Source organism: Alexandromys fortis, unplaced genomic scaffold (assembly GCF_014885135.2).
Source record: "Alexandromys fortis isolate MF-2015 unplaced genomic scaffold, M_Fortis_MF-2015_v1.1 scaffold_72, whole genome shotgun sequence".
NCBI lineage: Eukaryota > Metazoa > Chordata > Mammalia > Rodentia > Cricetidae > Alexandromys > Alexandromys fortis.
Genome location: NW_026067969.1, coordinates 8,684,770 through 8,699,218, shown reverse-complemented (window position 1 = coordinate 8,699,218; position 14,449 = coordinate 8,684,770). Strand labels below are relative to the sequence as shown.

The 14,449-nt window shown below is 53.8% G+C and overlaps 1 protein-coding gene across 1 annotated transcript in view; it reads right to left on the bottom strand.

Moving 5' to 3' along the window:
* The window catches only part of Niban2 (niban apoptosis regulator 2), a 49,148-nt gene extending 36,289 nt beyond the window's left edge, over positions 1 to 12,859 (bottom strand). The window contains exon 1 of the mRNA XM_050154962.1: positions 12,676 to 12,859. Within this exon, the coding sequence (XP_050010919.1) occupies positions 12,676 to 12,730 (55 nt within the window). The 5' untranslated portion in view covers positions 12,731 to 12,859. The remainder of the gene's footprint in view (positions 1 to 12,675) is intronic.
* Between the last annotated feature and the right edge of the window lie 1,590 nt (positions 12,860 to 14,449).

Sequence of the window (14,449 nt, the reverse complement as noted above, 5' to 3'; positions counted from 1 at the left end):
CACACTTTTTCTCCCCCCCCCCCGGCCCTCATGCAGAGAGTTCCAAGGTCCTCTGCCTCTTTTTGGAACTTATTTATTTATATGTTTTTATTTTATCTGCATGAATGTTTTGCCGGTGTGTATGTGCGCACAGCTGGTACACACCCATGGAAGTCAGATGAGAGCTTTGGTTCCCTTGGATCTGGAATTACAGAGGGTTGTGAGCCACCACATGGGTGCTGGGACTTGAACCCAGGTCCTTTGCAAGAGTTACTAGTGTGCTTAACCACTGAATCATCTCTCCAGTCCCAAGTGGCATCTTTTTGTTCTCACACATGGTACTAAGCACCATGGTGTCCATCATCACAGAGCAGTAACTGCCAGCCGGATTCAAAACCTTTTGTAAGTAACCATTAAGGATTAGTGACATCCTGTCTTAGAGCAAATGAAACAGTTACTGGACTGGCCTAAGGGCCCTTGGCCAGTAGATGGAAGAGCAGGCCGTCACCACCAAAGCCCCTCTTCTAGTTGGGGTTTCCATTGTTGTGATAGAACACACCAATCAAAAGGCAAGTTGGGGAGAAAAGGGTTCATTTGACTTATTTGCTGTTCATCACCAAAGGAAATCAGGACAGGAACTCAAGAAGGGCAGGAGCTGATGCAGACACCATGGAGGGGTTCTGCTTACTGGCTTGCTTCCCCTTGCTTGCTCAGTCTATTTTCTCATAGAACCCAGGACCACCAGCCCAGGGACAGCACCACACACCATGGGCTGGCCCCTTCCCCATTGATCACTAATTGAGAAAATGCCTTACAACTGGATCTCAAGGAGGCATTTCCTCAGCTGAGGCTCCTTCCTTCCTCTCTGATGACTCTAGCTTGGTCAAGTTGACATAAAACCAGCCAGTACTGCCACTCTCCACCTAGGGAAGCCCAGTGGCGCCAGACCTCAGGTGCTACAAATAGTAAGGACAGCAGCCAGGGAAGTCCTCCCAACCCCCAATACAGGGGCTACAGAAAGAGACTGAGAGTCCTGTAATGTCCTTCAGTCTCTATAACGTGACTCCAAAGTACAGAGGAGCCTGGAAGGGTCTGGAGGTGTCAGGACACTTCACTATGGGGAAAATGAAGCTCAGAGGAGGCAGGTGTCAGGCAAGGTTACACATAACTCTGAGTTCATCTTTTTGCTGATTGGCCTCTGATACACTGAGTTGGCCTCTTAAAAACTCTCCATGTGACTGGGGGCGGGGGGGAGGACAGCCCCTAACTGCACAGGAAGTCTGCTGGGCCCCATGTGGGGGTGGAGAGACCCAAGCCAGCAGGGCAAGACCCCAAGCAGCTAGTCTTGGATTCCACAACAGTCTCCACAGGAAAACAGGAAAGCTGAGCTGTGTGTGCAGCCTGCAACAGCACCGCCTAGAAGGATGAGGGGTCCTGGGTCGCTAAGAAAATAACCCCTTTGCTCAGTGCAGAAGCCTCTGCCTCAGGCCAAGACTAAAGGACTAACTTCTGGGGCCCTAGCCAGAGCCACACCAGACACACAAAGGGCCTGCTATGTTAACCTACTGGACTCACACCGTCTCCCCTAAAGAAGGGGAAACTGAGGCCCAGAGACACATGGTGACTGTCTTGAGCAAATCCTGGAGAGCAGCCCTATAGCCGTTCCCAGGGGAGTGGGTCCAGCTTCCCACAAGGAGGGGCAATCTGTCCCCCTCCCCTTTTCCTGGCAGCCTTAAATACAGGGTGGGGGTGGGAGGAGAGTGGTGCTTGGGCTATTTTTAACCAAATACAACTTTCTGTGAGTGGACAAGCCTGGGCCGTCCTCAGACACAGGCCGTCTGTGAGCTGCACAGAGTCTGCCTTGCTCAAAGAGGACTTGTTTGTTTACTCAGTTTTCAAATTATACCCCTGCAGCCTGGCCCAGCCCAGTCACCCTTCCCTGGCTGGGTCTGTGCTGGTCCTTGGCGGGGAAGGCAGTCAGGCGTCCTGTCCAGTTCTTTGGCCTCTGGATTGTGGGCTCTCCTTTCCACTCTCGGGGCCTCGGTTCACTCAGTGGTGAAATGAAGGACAAGATCAGTTAGATCGAGCGGTCTATTCAGCCTTCCTACCTTCCACCCTTCCTTCCCTTTGTTCTCTCGCCACAGGGTCTCCTTGCTCGTCCCAGGCTGGCCTTGACCTTGTACTCCTCCTAGCCTAACGACCTTTAGAGCGTTTCAGTCGTGCCACTCAAGAGACAGAGGTATCCAGGCCAGAGGAAGAAAAACTCACCTGCTGCACAACCGCAACTTCAAGGCCAAGGTAGGGACCCTGGGGGCCAGGCAATTCTAAGTAAACTTGTGAATTCCAAAACTTAAGCTCCCATCCCACCTCCCACTCTCCCCACACCCTTCACATTCCCAAGAGCTGCCCTAGCTGGGTGGAGACACAGGCCTTTAATCCCAGCAGAGGCAGGCAGGTCTCTGAGTTTAAAGCCAGCCTGGTCTACAAAGTGAGTTCCAGGACAGCCAGGGCTACACAGAGAAAATCTCAAAAAAAAAACACAAACAAACAAACAAAAAAGAATCACAGCTGGGTGTAGTGGCTAATGCTTTTAATCTCTGCACTCAGGAAGCAAAAGCAGGCACACCTCTGTGATTTGAAAGATAGCCTGGTCTACTCAGTGAGTTCCAGCTCGGCTAAATAGAAAACGAACACACACACACACACACAGAGCACCAGCTATAATGATGCATAACCTGTAGATTTCAGGATTTGGAGAGCTGAGGCAGGAAGGCTGAGGCAGGAATACTGCTGCAAATTAAGGTCAGCCTGGACTATGCGGTGAGACTGTCTCACCTGGGGGATAGCTTACAGAGCACGCACACGGCCTGGAGTTCAGTCCCCAGCACCACATGAAACTAGACCTAGACGTGTGGCACACACCTGTGACCCCAGCATGAGGGAGGCCAGAGTCCGGGAATCAGAAGGTTAGGCTGTCATCACCATGTCCCTGACCTGTCATAGGCCAAGAACTCTATAGAACCTTTAGGTATTCCAAAGGCAAATAATGGGGTCACTATTTCTTTTTCTTTCTTTCTTTTTTTTTTTTTTGGTTTTCAAGACAGGGTTTCTCTTTGCATCCCTGCCTGTCCTGGAACTCACTCTGTAGACCAGGCTGGCCTCGAACCCACAGAGATCCACCTGCCTCTGCCTTCTGAGTGCTGGGATTAAAGGCGTGCGCCACCACTGCCCAGCCATTCTTCCCTCCTTACTTTCACCTACAGCTCCGAGGAGGGACCATGACCAAAGCCACACAGCTTTGTCCCTGGCAGAAGCCTTCTGTCACCCCATCACAAACAGGCACACGGCCTCCTGATGGAGTGTTCAAAGCCAGAGTGCACTTAGAAAAGCATAAACATCCACTGTGTGCTTGCTGGAACCTTCCTGGCCTGCACAAGAGCGCCACAAAATCAACCCTTATGTGGCGGCAGTCCAGCGTGCAGCTTACCCTGGGGTCTGAGACGGCTTTGAGAACAAGCCCTGCCTCCCTCAGCAGGATCTCTGCACCAGACATCCATCCACCATGCCTACTTCGTTCCTTGATTGATTTGCTGCACTCTCGACACTGGCTTAGTGACCACCCGTGAAGAGCAGCAAAGAGAGGAAGGGTCCCGAGTGGGGACAGACAAAAGGAAGGGCCTACCAAAGTCCCTTGGCACTCAGACTGTGTGGCCTGCTACCTGTAGAGAGGGAACGTGGGGTTCACACTTTACAAGCCACAATTTAGTCTTCCTCCTGGATGCTCGGATACCCAGTCTGCACAGATATCCTTTCTCCGCTTTCTTTTTTGTTGTTGTTGCCCGGTTTTATTTGTTTGTTTGTTTTTTTCAGGACAGGGTTTCTCAGTAGCATTGGAGCCTGTCCTGGAACTAGCTCTGTAGACCAGGCTGGCCTCAAACTCAGAGATCTGCCTGCCTCTGCCCCCCCCCCCGTGCTGGGATTAAAAGCGTGCGCTGCCACCACCCAGCTTCAGCTTTCTTATTTTGATTTCTGTTTATATCTTATTTATTTTGTGTGTCTGGGGGAGGAGACACACACACCACTACACCTGTGCGGCGGTCAGGGGACAATGTGCAGCATTGGGTCGCAGGGGTCAGCTAGGTCATCAGGCTTGGTGGCAGGCTCCTCTACCTGCTGAGCCATTTCACTGGCTCCCAGCCTTGCACTTCCTTGTGAGAGAGGGGACTTCCTGAGTAGGAGTCCTTCCATGAACTCTATATAGCAGCTGTTGCTGAGACACCAGGAAACCCTGCCACACAGTTTCACTGACCCAACCCCGCATGGTGACCCAGTACGGCTAGAATCTGTGAAACCCACGTCTCAGACTCGGGGTCATCAGAAAGGAGAGGGAGCCTCCCGACATCAGAAGGGTAAAAGTGGAGGCTGAGGGAGGCCATTCTCCATCCAAGAGCATGCAGGAGCTCTCAAAACTGGTGCACATCAGACGCTCCCCCCACTCGTCACTGTCACCGAGGCCTTGGCCACTCCACCCCTACCTGGGTATGGTCCTCACCACCCACCCCCATGCTCAGCCCACCACCACAACTGGGTGTCACTTCCACCTGGGAATGAGCCAAGGCTTCCCTAGGTCTGTCAGGGCAAGGCCCCTCCTCTTCAAGGCCAACACTCACAGCTCCTACCACCCCACATTCCCCCACCTTCCGTGAGAGAACACAGCCAGCCAGGAAGCTCCAAGCAAATGACCACTGAGAAAGTTTGATCAGCCTGTCCCCAGGACAGGAAGGGCTTTGTAACTGTCTTGGCTTCCTTTTAAATTGAGCACTCTGTCACGGGTTTATGTGTGTGTGTTTGGGGGTGGAGGCCCTCGAGAATACCAGGGCATACGTGGGGAGGACAACGTCACAGAGTCAGTCTTTCCTTCCACCACAAATCTGGGGATTGGACGCCGGAGCTGGGTCTGCACAGTGGACATTTTCCCTGCTGGACCACTTACTGGCTATCATGTAACCCAGGCTAGCATCCAGCTGGATACGGAGCCTGGGATGATTCTGAACCCTGACCCTCCTGCTCCAATCTCCTGAGTGCTGGGATTTCAGGTATTCACCATTAAACCCAGATGAAATTCCATAACTATTGACTGAGCTGATAAAGGAAAAGTGACCAGGATGTCAGAGGTCAGAGTGCATCACCTGGAGAAGGTCTGAGAGGCATGGACCGCTGTTTCCACACAGTAACCCACCTTGTAGGGCCTTGAGAGTCCTGGGAAAGGGTTTTCAAAGACAGAGAATTCCCAAAAGAGGGTACTGATCTTGAGGTCACAAATGGGGAGACCACTCAGAGAGGCACAACCTCTGGCCAGGATCACACAGCGAATAATCGACAGGACCAGGTTCAGATTCATAAATCTAATTCTGGACACACGGTGTCTTTATCTTCTGTGTCCCAACTCAAGACAGACACAGAGTGGACAACGCTGGGGGAATCACAGCCCCACCCCACAGCTCTGCACACACAGGCTGAATACCTCAGGGGTCCTGAACCAAACGCTGGTGTTGCTCAGGCTAAGACATGCCTGCTTCCCGGGACACTGGCTGACCACACGCGAGGGGGCAGACAAATCGGCCAGGTCTCCTGAGATGTTAAGCTGGCCCATAGAGTAAAACCAAAAAGCCATCATGTGGGATGGACAAGCCCAGATGTTTTGAAAGCCCTCGCCATGTAAACATGACAGTTCGATTCCCCAGAACCCATGTAAAGGTGGAAGAAGAGAACCACAGGGGCATCCTCTGGTCTCCCATGTGCACCACACACATCACACACACACACACACACACACACACACACACACACAAACACACACACACACAGAGACAATAAAAAAATGTAAAAGCTGGGTGGTGGTGGCGCACATCTTTGATCCCAGCACTCAGGAGGCAGAGGCAAGTGGGTCTCTGAGTTTGAATGCAAACTGATTTAGAGAGTGAGTTTCAGGACAGCCAGGGCGACAACAGGAAACCCCGTCTCAAAAAACCAAAACCAAACAAACAAAAATAAATTTAAGCTACCAATCAAGCTGAGGGCATAGCTCTGTCAGCGCTTGCTGAGCACGCATCAGGACCTGCGATCAGCACACAGGACACGGTGTCATAGAGCTGCAATGCCAGCATGCGGTGGAGGTGAGAGGACCAGGAGTCCACAGGCTACAGAGAAGTTCAGGGCCAACCTCAGATATGTGAGACCCTGTCTCAAAACAAAACAAAACAGCTGTCATTCACTCACTGCCACCCTACACTGCACTGTCCAAAGATTACCATGCTGCTCTGTGATGGCAAAACAGCCTCCATCTTTTACAGAGACCCCTGAGGCCCAGGGACACCAATAGAGACAGAGCCCAAGCCCCACACACACTGTGGCAGCCGACCCACGGTCCCTTCATCACGGGTTGCAGTCAGCACATTTCCTCACGGGACCGGGTCCCAAGTGGGCGGGGCACCACACAGGCAGCACTTCCGGTTCTCCCAGTTTCACCATCAAGCCTCCTCGGTGACTCAGGCCCTGAAACTCCACCTAGAGAGGAGCGTGGCTCTGCTCCCCACTCGGGCTTCAGAAAGCCCTTCTTCCCCAGGCAGGGAAGTGGGTGGGGGTGGGGCCGGGGAGGAAAAGGCAGCGCAGGAATCTGTAACCGCAGGATGATGCTTCTGCGACAGTGTGTAGTCAGTGAGTCAAGAGCTCTGCCTGGGGAGGGGGTGGGGCAGACTGTGAGTCTCAGACTGAGTAATGCCTCCGCCATGGTGGGATTTAGCCAGGCAGCCTACCAGAGCCTCTGGCCCAAGCCTACAGTCCCCCCTCCTCTCCCTTCTGCCAGGCCCCTGTCTGTGTCTCTCTGGAGCCTTTCCCACACTGTCCCCCTGCGAATCATAGCTATGCAGTCACAGTGGGGACTTCCTCACTAAGGCCTTGCTTTCGCTGCTTCCTGCCTTCCATAGAGGTAATTCTGAGAGATGATCCAGGCAGAGGACGGCATGGCACAGAGTAAGTGCTCAGTTAGGAGTTGGGCTAGCCGGGCGATGGTGGCGCACGCCTTTAATCCCAGCACTCGGGAGGCAGAGGCAGGCGGATCTCTGTGAGTTCGAGACCAGCCTGGTCTACAGAGCTAGTTCCAGGACAGGCTCCAAAGCTACAGAGAAACCCTGTCTCGAAAAACCAAAAAAAAAAAAAAAGAGTTGGGCTGGGCTGTGGCTCAGCCTAACACACATGAGGCCCTGGGTTTGATTCCCGCCTAAAATCTTAACAGTCAAGAGGTACAAGGTCATCTCAGCTACCCATTGAGTTTGAGGACAGCTTGGATTATAAAAGGCTGTGAATAAATAAATAAATAAATAAATAAATAAAACTATTTTAACATTCACAGCCTGAGAACGGCCCCTCCCTACTCTATCACCCGCCATTCTCAGACAGGAAATAGACCAGCCCCTGTGGGCAGCAGGCCAGGGGAGCAGTTACTGGGGCCACATACCCAGAGGCCACAGACTTCAGTCCATGCTAACAACTCACAGGCAGTCCCTTCAAATGCACTAGCAGCTAACAGATGCTCAGAGAGGTCCCCTGAGCTCCCAGGAGGGATCCTTCCTGGATGTGTCCAGATGAATAAAAGAGGCAGGGTAGGGGTAGAGTATGCAGGATGAATCTGGCTTCAGCAGGGCGGCCAAGCACAGCCAGGGAGGAATCAGGCTAAGATTGGGAGGAGATTGCGTTAAGAACCAACAGGGCAGGAACAACCCAAAGGCAACATTGAGAGAACGGCTAAGAAACACCTCACCTGGAAAGACCTGCAGACTGTGGAAAAGATGTTTATTGCAAATGGTTTAGAAAAAGAGGCAAGACACACAGTGTTGAGTCACAGTCCCAGCAACCTACCACCACGATTGTGCAGGCGGGAAATGCTACAAAAGGACTACGTGGTCAGGCGGGGGTGGGTGAGCTGCCCTTCTTGTCTTTCAGCTTCATTCCTTAGGCGGCAGGAGGCAGGGAGGGCGGGCTATGGCCCAGTTTGGGATTAGAAAGGTCTCTTTTGGCAGCCTGTGTGGGAAGGCCTGGAGGGTGAGGTGGGAGGCCCCCAGGAGGCCAGAGCACAGGCTAAAGGGTGGGAGAGGACCAAATAGAAGACTAGAGGAGGCTGGGGGGAGGGGAGAGCAGGAAAGCCAACAAAAGCACATTATGTAAGACTCAACAGATAGCAGAGTGCCCAGATAGCTTCACCCACAGAGGCTGACCCAGGCCTGGATCAAGCATCCGGCAGCCTGCAAGTTTCTGGGCAAAGCCCCTATGACAATTAGGCAGCAGAGAGGGGGAGTGGAACACTTACAACCTTCACTCCTGCACCTGGAGCCACTTTTACAAGTGGAGAGGTAGAGGCGTGGGGGTTGCTAATATCAATCTGCAAACAGATATTATTTGCTTTTCTTGACAAATAAACATGATCCCTTTTTCATAGCCGGTTATCACAAAGGGCGATAACCCAGTAATAAAGTAGGTCTTGGCAGAAGGATATGAAATGTTTGCCACCTTCCAAAGGCTAAGCATGGATGTATTCATATTCCCCAGAAGCTGTCCTTGATGCCTCTGATACCAGCTCCTAGCTCAATGTATATAGGATGTTTAAGCTGCACAATGTATACTACAAGATGCCAGTAAAAACCCAAGCAGCCATTACCAGGGCCATGGACAAATAACACTGCCCCAGGCACAGAATGGCACTTTGAGTGGAAGGAAAAAAACAGCTATTCGAGTGAGCCAATAGGGAAGAGGTGACCAGACAAATGATTTCTCCTGCAGAGCGATGGCCAAGAATGAAAGATGGAAGATCTGGTTTTTATACGTCCCCTCCTAAAGTGTCCAGGTGCACACTGCTTTGGCAATTTGGCGAAAGTTGCCTAGGGTTGAGAGAACAGGGAGGGTGGGTGTGGTGGCTACTGATGGGTGCAGGGTGTATTTCGAGCAGGCTGAAATGTCCCCGGATTACGTGTGGAGATGGTTGCTCACCTCAGTCAATACAGTAAAAAACATTCTCTGTGGGTAGACGGTACAGGGTGTGGAACTGGGTCTCAGTAAAGTGTGGTTTTTAAAGAAAGAATTAGCCAGGAGCAGGGAGAGCAGAGCAGGTGGGTGGAACTCGCAGGAGCACAAGGCTGGCACAGTCTGCCCTCTGTGGGGCAATTCTCGCACCTTTACTGAGCTGTGACCCACAACAGTGGAACCCCTGAGGATGTCCTGGAGAAGGGGGATTTCCCCCATGGCAGCCAGCGCCAGCTCTCCCCCTGCAGGTAGCAGCTCAGGGGCCGGTCCCCAGCCCTCACTCGCAGAGTCCTGGTTTCTGCATGAAATCCCTCAAGGGGCTCAGAACGCGTTTGAGAGTCCTGTCGTCTATCTCGTGGAAAGGATGGTCTGGCGTAGCTCAGTCATTTGTCTATCTTCTGGTTCCTTCTGCACACCCTGCTGCCACTGTCCCTGCCACTAATCTCTCAACCCGCACCACACAGACCACGTCCACCACACACAGCTGCCACAGTGCAAGAAGCCAGGAACGAGGCTTCTGAAAAACTGGTTTCTCCTCAGATCCAGGAAACTGGCCAGTCTGACTTTAGAGACAGGACAAACCTCACCCACCCCTTTGAACGTCAACATTAGAGGGAATCTAATCATAGAAACCCCAGAACAATCTCACTAATATGATGTTTGCTGAGTGCTTCTGCCCAAGTACTAGTTGGGTAGCACCTTATCTGTGCTGAGCCACCAGATCCTCCCAGCAGCACCTAGCTACCATTGTCATTCCCATCTCACTGATAAGGACACTGAGATTCAGTCCTTAGTAAATGGGAGGGCCGGTGTGTGTGGTGGCACAGACCTGTAATCCCAGCTAGTCAGGACTTGAGAAACAAAAGGAGCTTAGATTCAAGTCCTGCCTGGGCTACAAATTGAGTTCAAGGCAGCCTGGGCAACTTAGTAAAACTGTCTCAAAATAACAATAATAAAGGCTTGAGAAACACCTCAGCGGTGGAGGAGGGCTTACAAAGAAAAGAGAGAGGGCTGGAGAGATGGCTCACTGGTTAAGAACATTGTTCTTGCAGGATGTGGGCTTGATTCCCAGTACCCCCATGGCAGCTAATCACCATCTCTAACTCCAGCTCCAGGGGGTCTGATGCCGGTCCTTCTCAGAGCAAGACCACATTCAGGGCACAGACATACCTGGGAGCAAAACACTCATACACTGACCGAAAGTCAGTCAGCTAACACTTGTGCAGTCTAAGTCGGGACTTAAAGTTGTTCTAGTCAGGTCTGTAGGGAATTTTAGTCTCGTTAGGCCCTCATAACTAGAAGGGACTTCAGCCACCCTGTGCTACACCCCATTCTGTTCATATCCAGGGAAAATAAGCAGCCCCTAGGTGACTGGTTCCCTAGCTCTCAGGCCCATTGCACACCAAGTGCACAACCCTGCTACCAGCATCGCCAGCACTGGGCAGGAACAAGCCTCTGCTTGCCAGAGGCTTTGAAATCGCAGGATAAAAGGTGCCGGGGCAGCAAAACAGCACCCTGGGTAAGAGCACGCCTGACCTTTGCCAGGACTTGCAGGCTGGCATTCACCTGCTCACCTGCTAGGGGAGGGGACAAGGCTGCCAGCCAAGCCGCAGCACCCTGACAGGCCTGGGAGCTTGAGGGCCCTGTGGGAAGGGATGTTCCCACAGCTGACACTTCAGCAGGTAGGGAGGGCTCTGGAATGTCAATCATCTGCTGTGGAGTTCTCCAGTACCTGCTGGGTGGGGTGAGGAGAGTGAATGGATGGCTGGAGATGGCAAAAACACGACCCCATTTCCCTCCAACAGACTCTAAGGAAGTTCTTCTCTCTGTTGGCTGCCTTCTTACAGTCCTCCACCAGACACTTCAGGACCCCCACCCCCTCCAGGTGAGCTTGCCATGGAATCTAAGGCATCTAAGGGGGTTATTAATAGCACTTAAGTGTTAGGAGGAGAGGCAAGCAGGCTGAGTGGGCACAACCCTCTTTTCCTCAGCCTGTATCCACAAAACAAACTCAGCCCTCTCCAGAAGGGGCCACTTTACCTTCCCTGGCTCAGGCTCCACTCCGGGAATTGGCCAGTAGGGCAGAGGTGGGTTCTCAGCCCACGACTTGGGAAGGTGGGACCTCTGGGTGTGGGGAAAGGAAAAAACCCACTGAAGTAGGGCACACCCCACCCATGCTTGCTGAGAGCCCTGAGAGGAGGCCCTGAATGGAGGGACTGTTACAGAACCCCAGGAGGTTGCCACCAACAGGGAAGGGACAGGAAGGCTCCGCCCGGCCCTTCCTGAGCCCAGACCTAGTCCTACAAGGAGGCCTTCCAGGACTTAACCCCCAACTGTTCAGTGGTGAGAGTCACCATGTCTGTGCCCAACTAAGGGAAGCTCAGGCCACCAGCTCAGGCCCAGTCACTGGGCAGTCCTTCTCTGGCCCCTTCTTTGTACCCTGCTAGGGTAGATAGAGGGAGGTGAGGGAGAGTAAGGGGCAACTGTCATTGTTCTCAAAGGGTCCCTGCTTTCAAGAGAATGTGGGGTAGGCACTCAGCAGGACATCTAGACCACGTAGGGGACGCCACAGTACAGGGAGACAAGATCAGGGGATCTTTTCATGTTCTCCAAGAACCCCAACTGGCTGGCACCCCATGTCTCAGTGCCTACTCTATGCCCTGTACTAAGCAACACCAACCCCTTTCAAAGATAACACCTAGGCTCTAGGGCATTAAGAGACCGGTTCAAGATCACACACCTAGGCAAAAAGCTGAAATTACATTCAGGACTGCCTGGCCTGACCTGCCCGTGTTGTCAGTCCAAACTGAGTTTGGGGACAACCTGAGATTCTCACCCCGTTTCCCATTCTCCACAATCAACCCAAGATGCTGAACTCCTCCTCCACAGACTCGGGAGAAGCAACTCCTTCTTGAGAAGTGTTCACCATGCCTTGACAGGCGGAGGCAAGGCTAGCTGAAGGACCGCACTGGGAGGCTGGACACTGACCCTGAAGGAGCCAGCCCTGGCCATGACCAGCCGCCCCTCTAAGCTGTAGAGCCAGCACTCTGCTGAATTGGAGCCAACTCAAAGGCCAGGGACCTGGCCCTTCTAGGGCACCCCATCTCTCCTTAGCCCCACTCTCCACGTGAGGTCCCAGGCCTTCCAAGGGCCCATCCCCCTGGAAGCTTCAGCCACGTGTACGGGGACTGAAGCCTGGGAGAGGTGGGACAGGTCGGCTGCGCGGGGAAGTCAGGAAGCTCTGACTAAGTGTGGCAGAGTCCGGAGTAGTGAGTGGGTAGGCTTGGAACGTTGCTGGGAAGATGAGGATGCGACCCCGCGGTCACGCGATCTACGGTATAGGTGCAGGGTTCTGGCCTGACGGGGCTCCGAGAGGAGCAAGTTCCAGCAGAGAAATGGTATCTCAGGCTCCTCAAAGGGGGAAGGGAACACATATTAAGGCCTGGAAGGGCCGCCCAAGCTGAGAGAGAACAAGATCGGAGAAGGGCAAGGGTCTGACCGGCTACGCCCCGCCCCGGGCCTTGACTCTCCGGGACCCCCTCCCCGACACAGCGAAGGCGGAGGCGTGGCCCGGGGTGCCCCGCGGAGCCCGAGGCCGGCGTGACGCTGAGCGGTCCTCACCTGCGATGTGCTGGCGTCGCGCGTCATCCAGGTGTGTGGACAGCACGTCTCCCATGGCGAGGAGAAGCCGCGGCCGGATCCGCCCCTGCTATTCAGACGGACGCCGCTGGCGCCATGGAGTCCGCAGGCCCCACTCCCGCCGCCCCGCAGCCCCGCAGCCCCGCAGCCGTCCGGGCTCCGTTCCACTCCCACCGGGATCTCAGCCGCGTCCCGCCTGCCCGCCCGCCGCCGTAGCCACTCCAGCCGGCGCCCAGGCCCCGTTGCCCGCCCCGCCCCGCCCCGCCCCGCCAGGACAGACCACGCCCCCGATAGAGCCACGCCCTCCTCTCCAGTCCAGGGAGGGCGGGGACCTCTAGACAGCGGGGAGACTTAGACAAAGAGAAGATCCCCGGAAGGGAGACCCGGGACAGACGCGCCGGGTGTGCGCCAAATTCAGATAGCAGAGAAGAAAAGGCTGGTGGGGGCATCGCAGAAAACTGGGCGCCCTGGGGACTGCAGCCAGAGCGTCTCCCCTCCTTCCTCATGCCGAGGAGGATGTAGGGACTGCAAGGGGACGCGTGGACGTACGTGCGGGAATTCAGCATTCTTCCAGTTCCTCGTCTTGCCCCCTGCCCCCAATCTCGTCCGCAGCTGCCCCCACTAGGGAAGTCCCTTGGCTTTGATCGGACCTGCCCCAGAAGGTGTGCCAGCCCATCTTGCACAACAGATAGGGGCAGGTGGGGAGGGGAAATGGACAAGGATAGAGTGGAGGACGGAGGGACAGGGAAGGGAAGGTGGGGGGGGGGGGCAATATGGCCTTAGCCCAAAGATATCAGGGCCCCAGAGCCAGGAGGTCATTCCTCAGGCGGGGCCTGTGGGCATATCATTCGGAAGGCGGCTTGCCGAACCGAGCAAAGCAGGAATGGCTCTTTACAGTTTACAAAAGAGTATCTGAAATGAAAAAGTGGAGACCTCGGACTTTGGGTACTTGGACTGTAGGGCAGGGCATGGGGTGGGTCACTAGCACCAGAAGAAAGTGTTCGGGTTTCTGGACCTTCCAAGCTGTAGAGGAGGCCGACTAGACTATACTAGGTTCCTTGGACTGTTCTGGTTCAGATATGTCCTGCGTCTGTGACCAGGGCTGGCCAGTTGCTGCTTGCTTGCATCTCTCGGCTCAACACTTCTGTGCATTCCACCCCGTTATTAGCTGCTCTCCCTGTAACTCTGACACCTCAGCAAATGAAGATCATAACAGTTCCCTCTAAGTAAGCACCTGTCTCCGCCGCAGGAGGTAGGTTGGGAAAGGACTGGAGTGATGCAGGCCCTCAGTCATGCTTCCAGTCACTCACCAGTCAGTCAGCTGCTGTGCTAAACATTCGTTTGCTAAGCCTTTTGCAAGATACCCTGTGAAGCCGAGTGTAGTGGTGCGTGTCTGATAACCCTGCAGTGGAGAAGAAGGGAGGAAGGTCAAGATTGAGGCTACCGGGCTGGTGAGATGACTCAGACTAAAGAGACTAAAGAGACTAAAGAGACTACTGCTGCTGGCAGAGGACTCAGGTTCAGGTCCTAGCAGCCACATTAGGTGGCTCACAAGTGCCTGTAACTACTGTTCCAGGGTATCTGATGCCCCCCTTCTGACTTCCACAGGCTCCAATGCTCACATGGGACAAATAAACTCATATGGGAAAACACACATACACACAAATCAACAAAATAAGCTGTAAAAGTTTGAGGTCAGCCTAAGTAGGCTGCATAGCAAGTTGAGGTCAGTCTAAGTAGGCTGCATAGCAAGTTT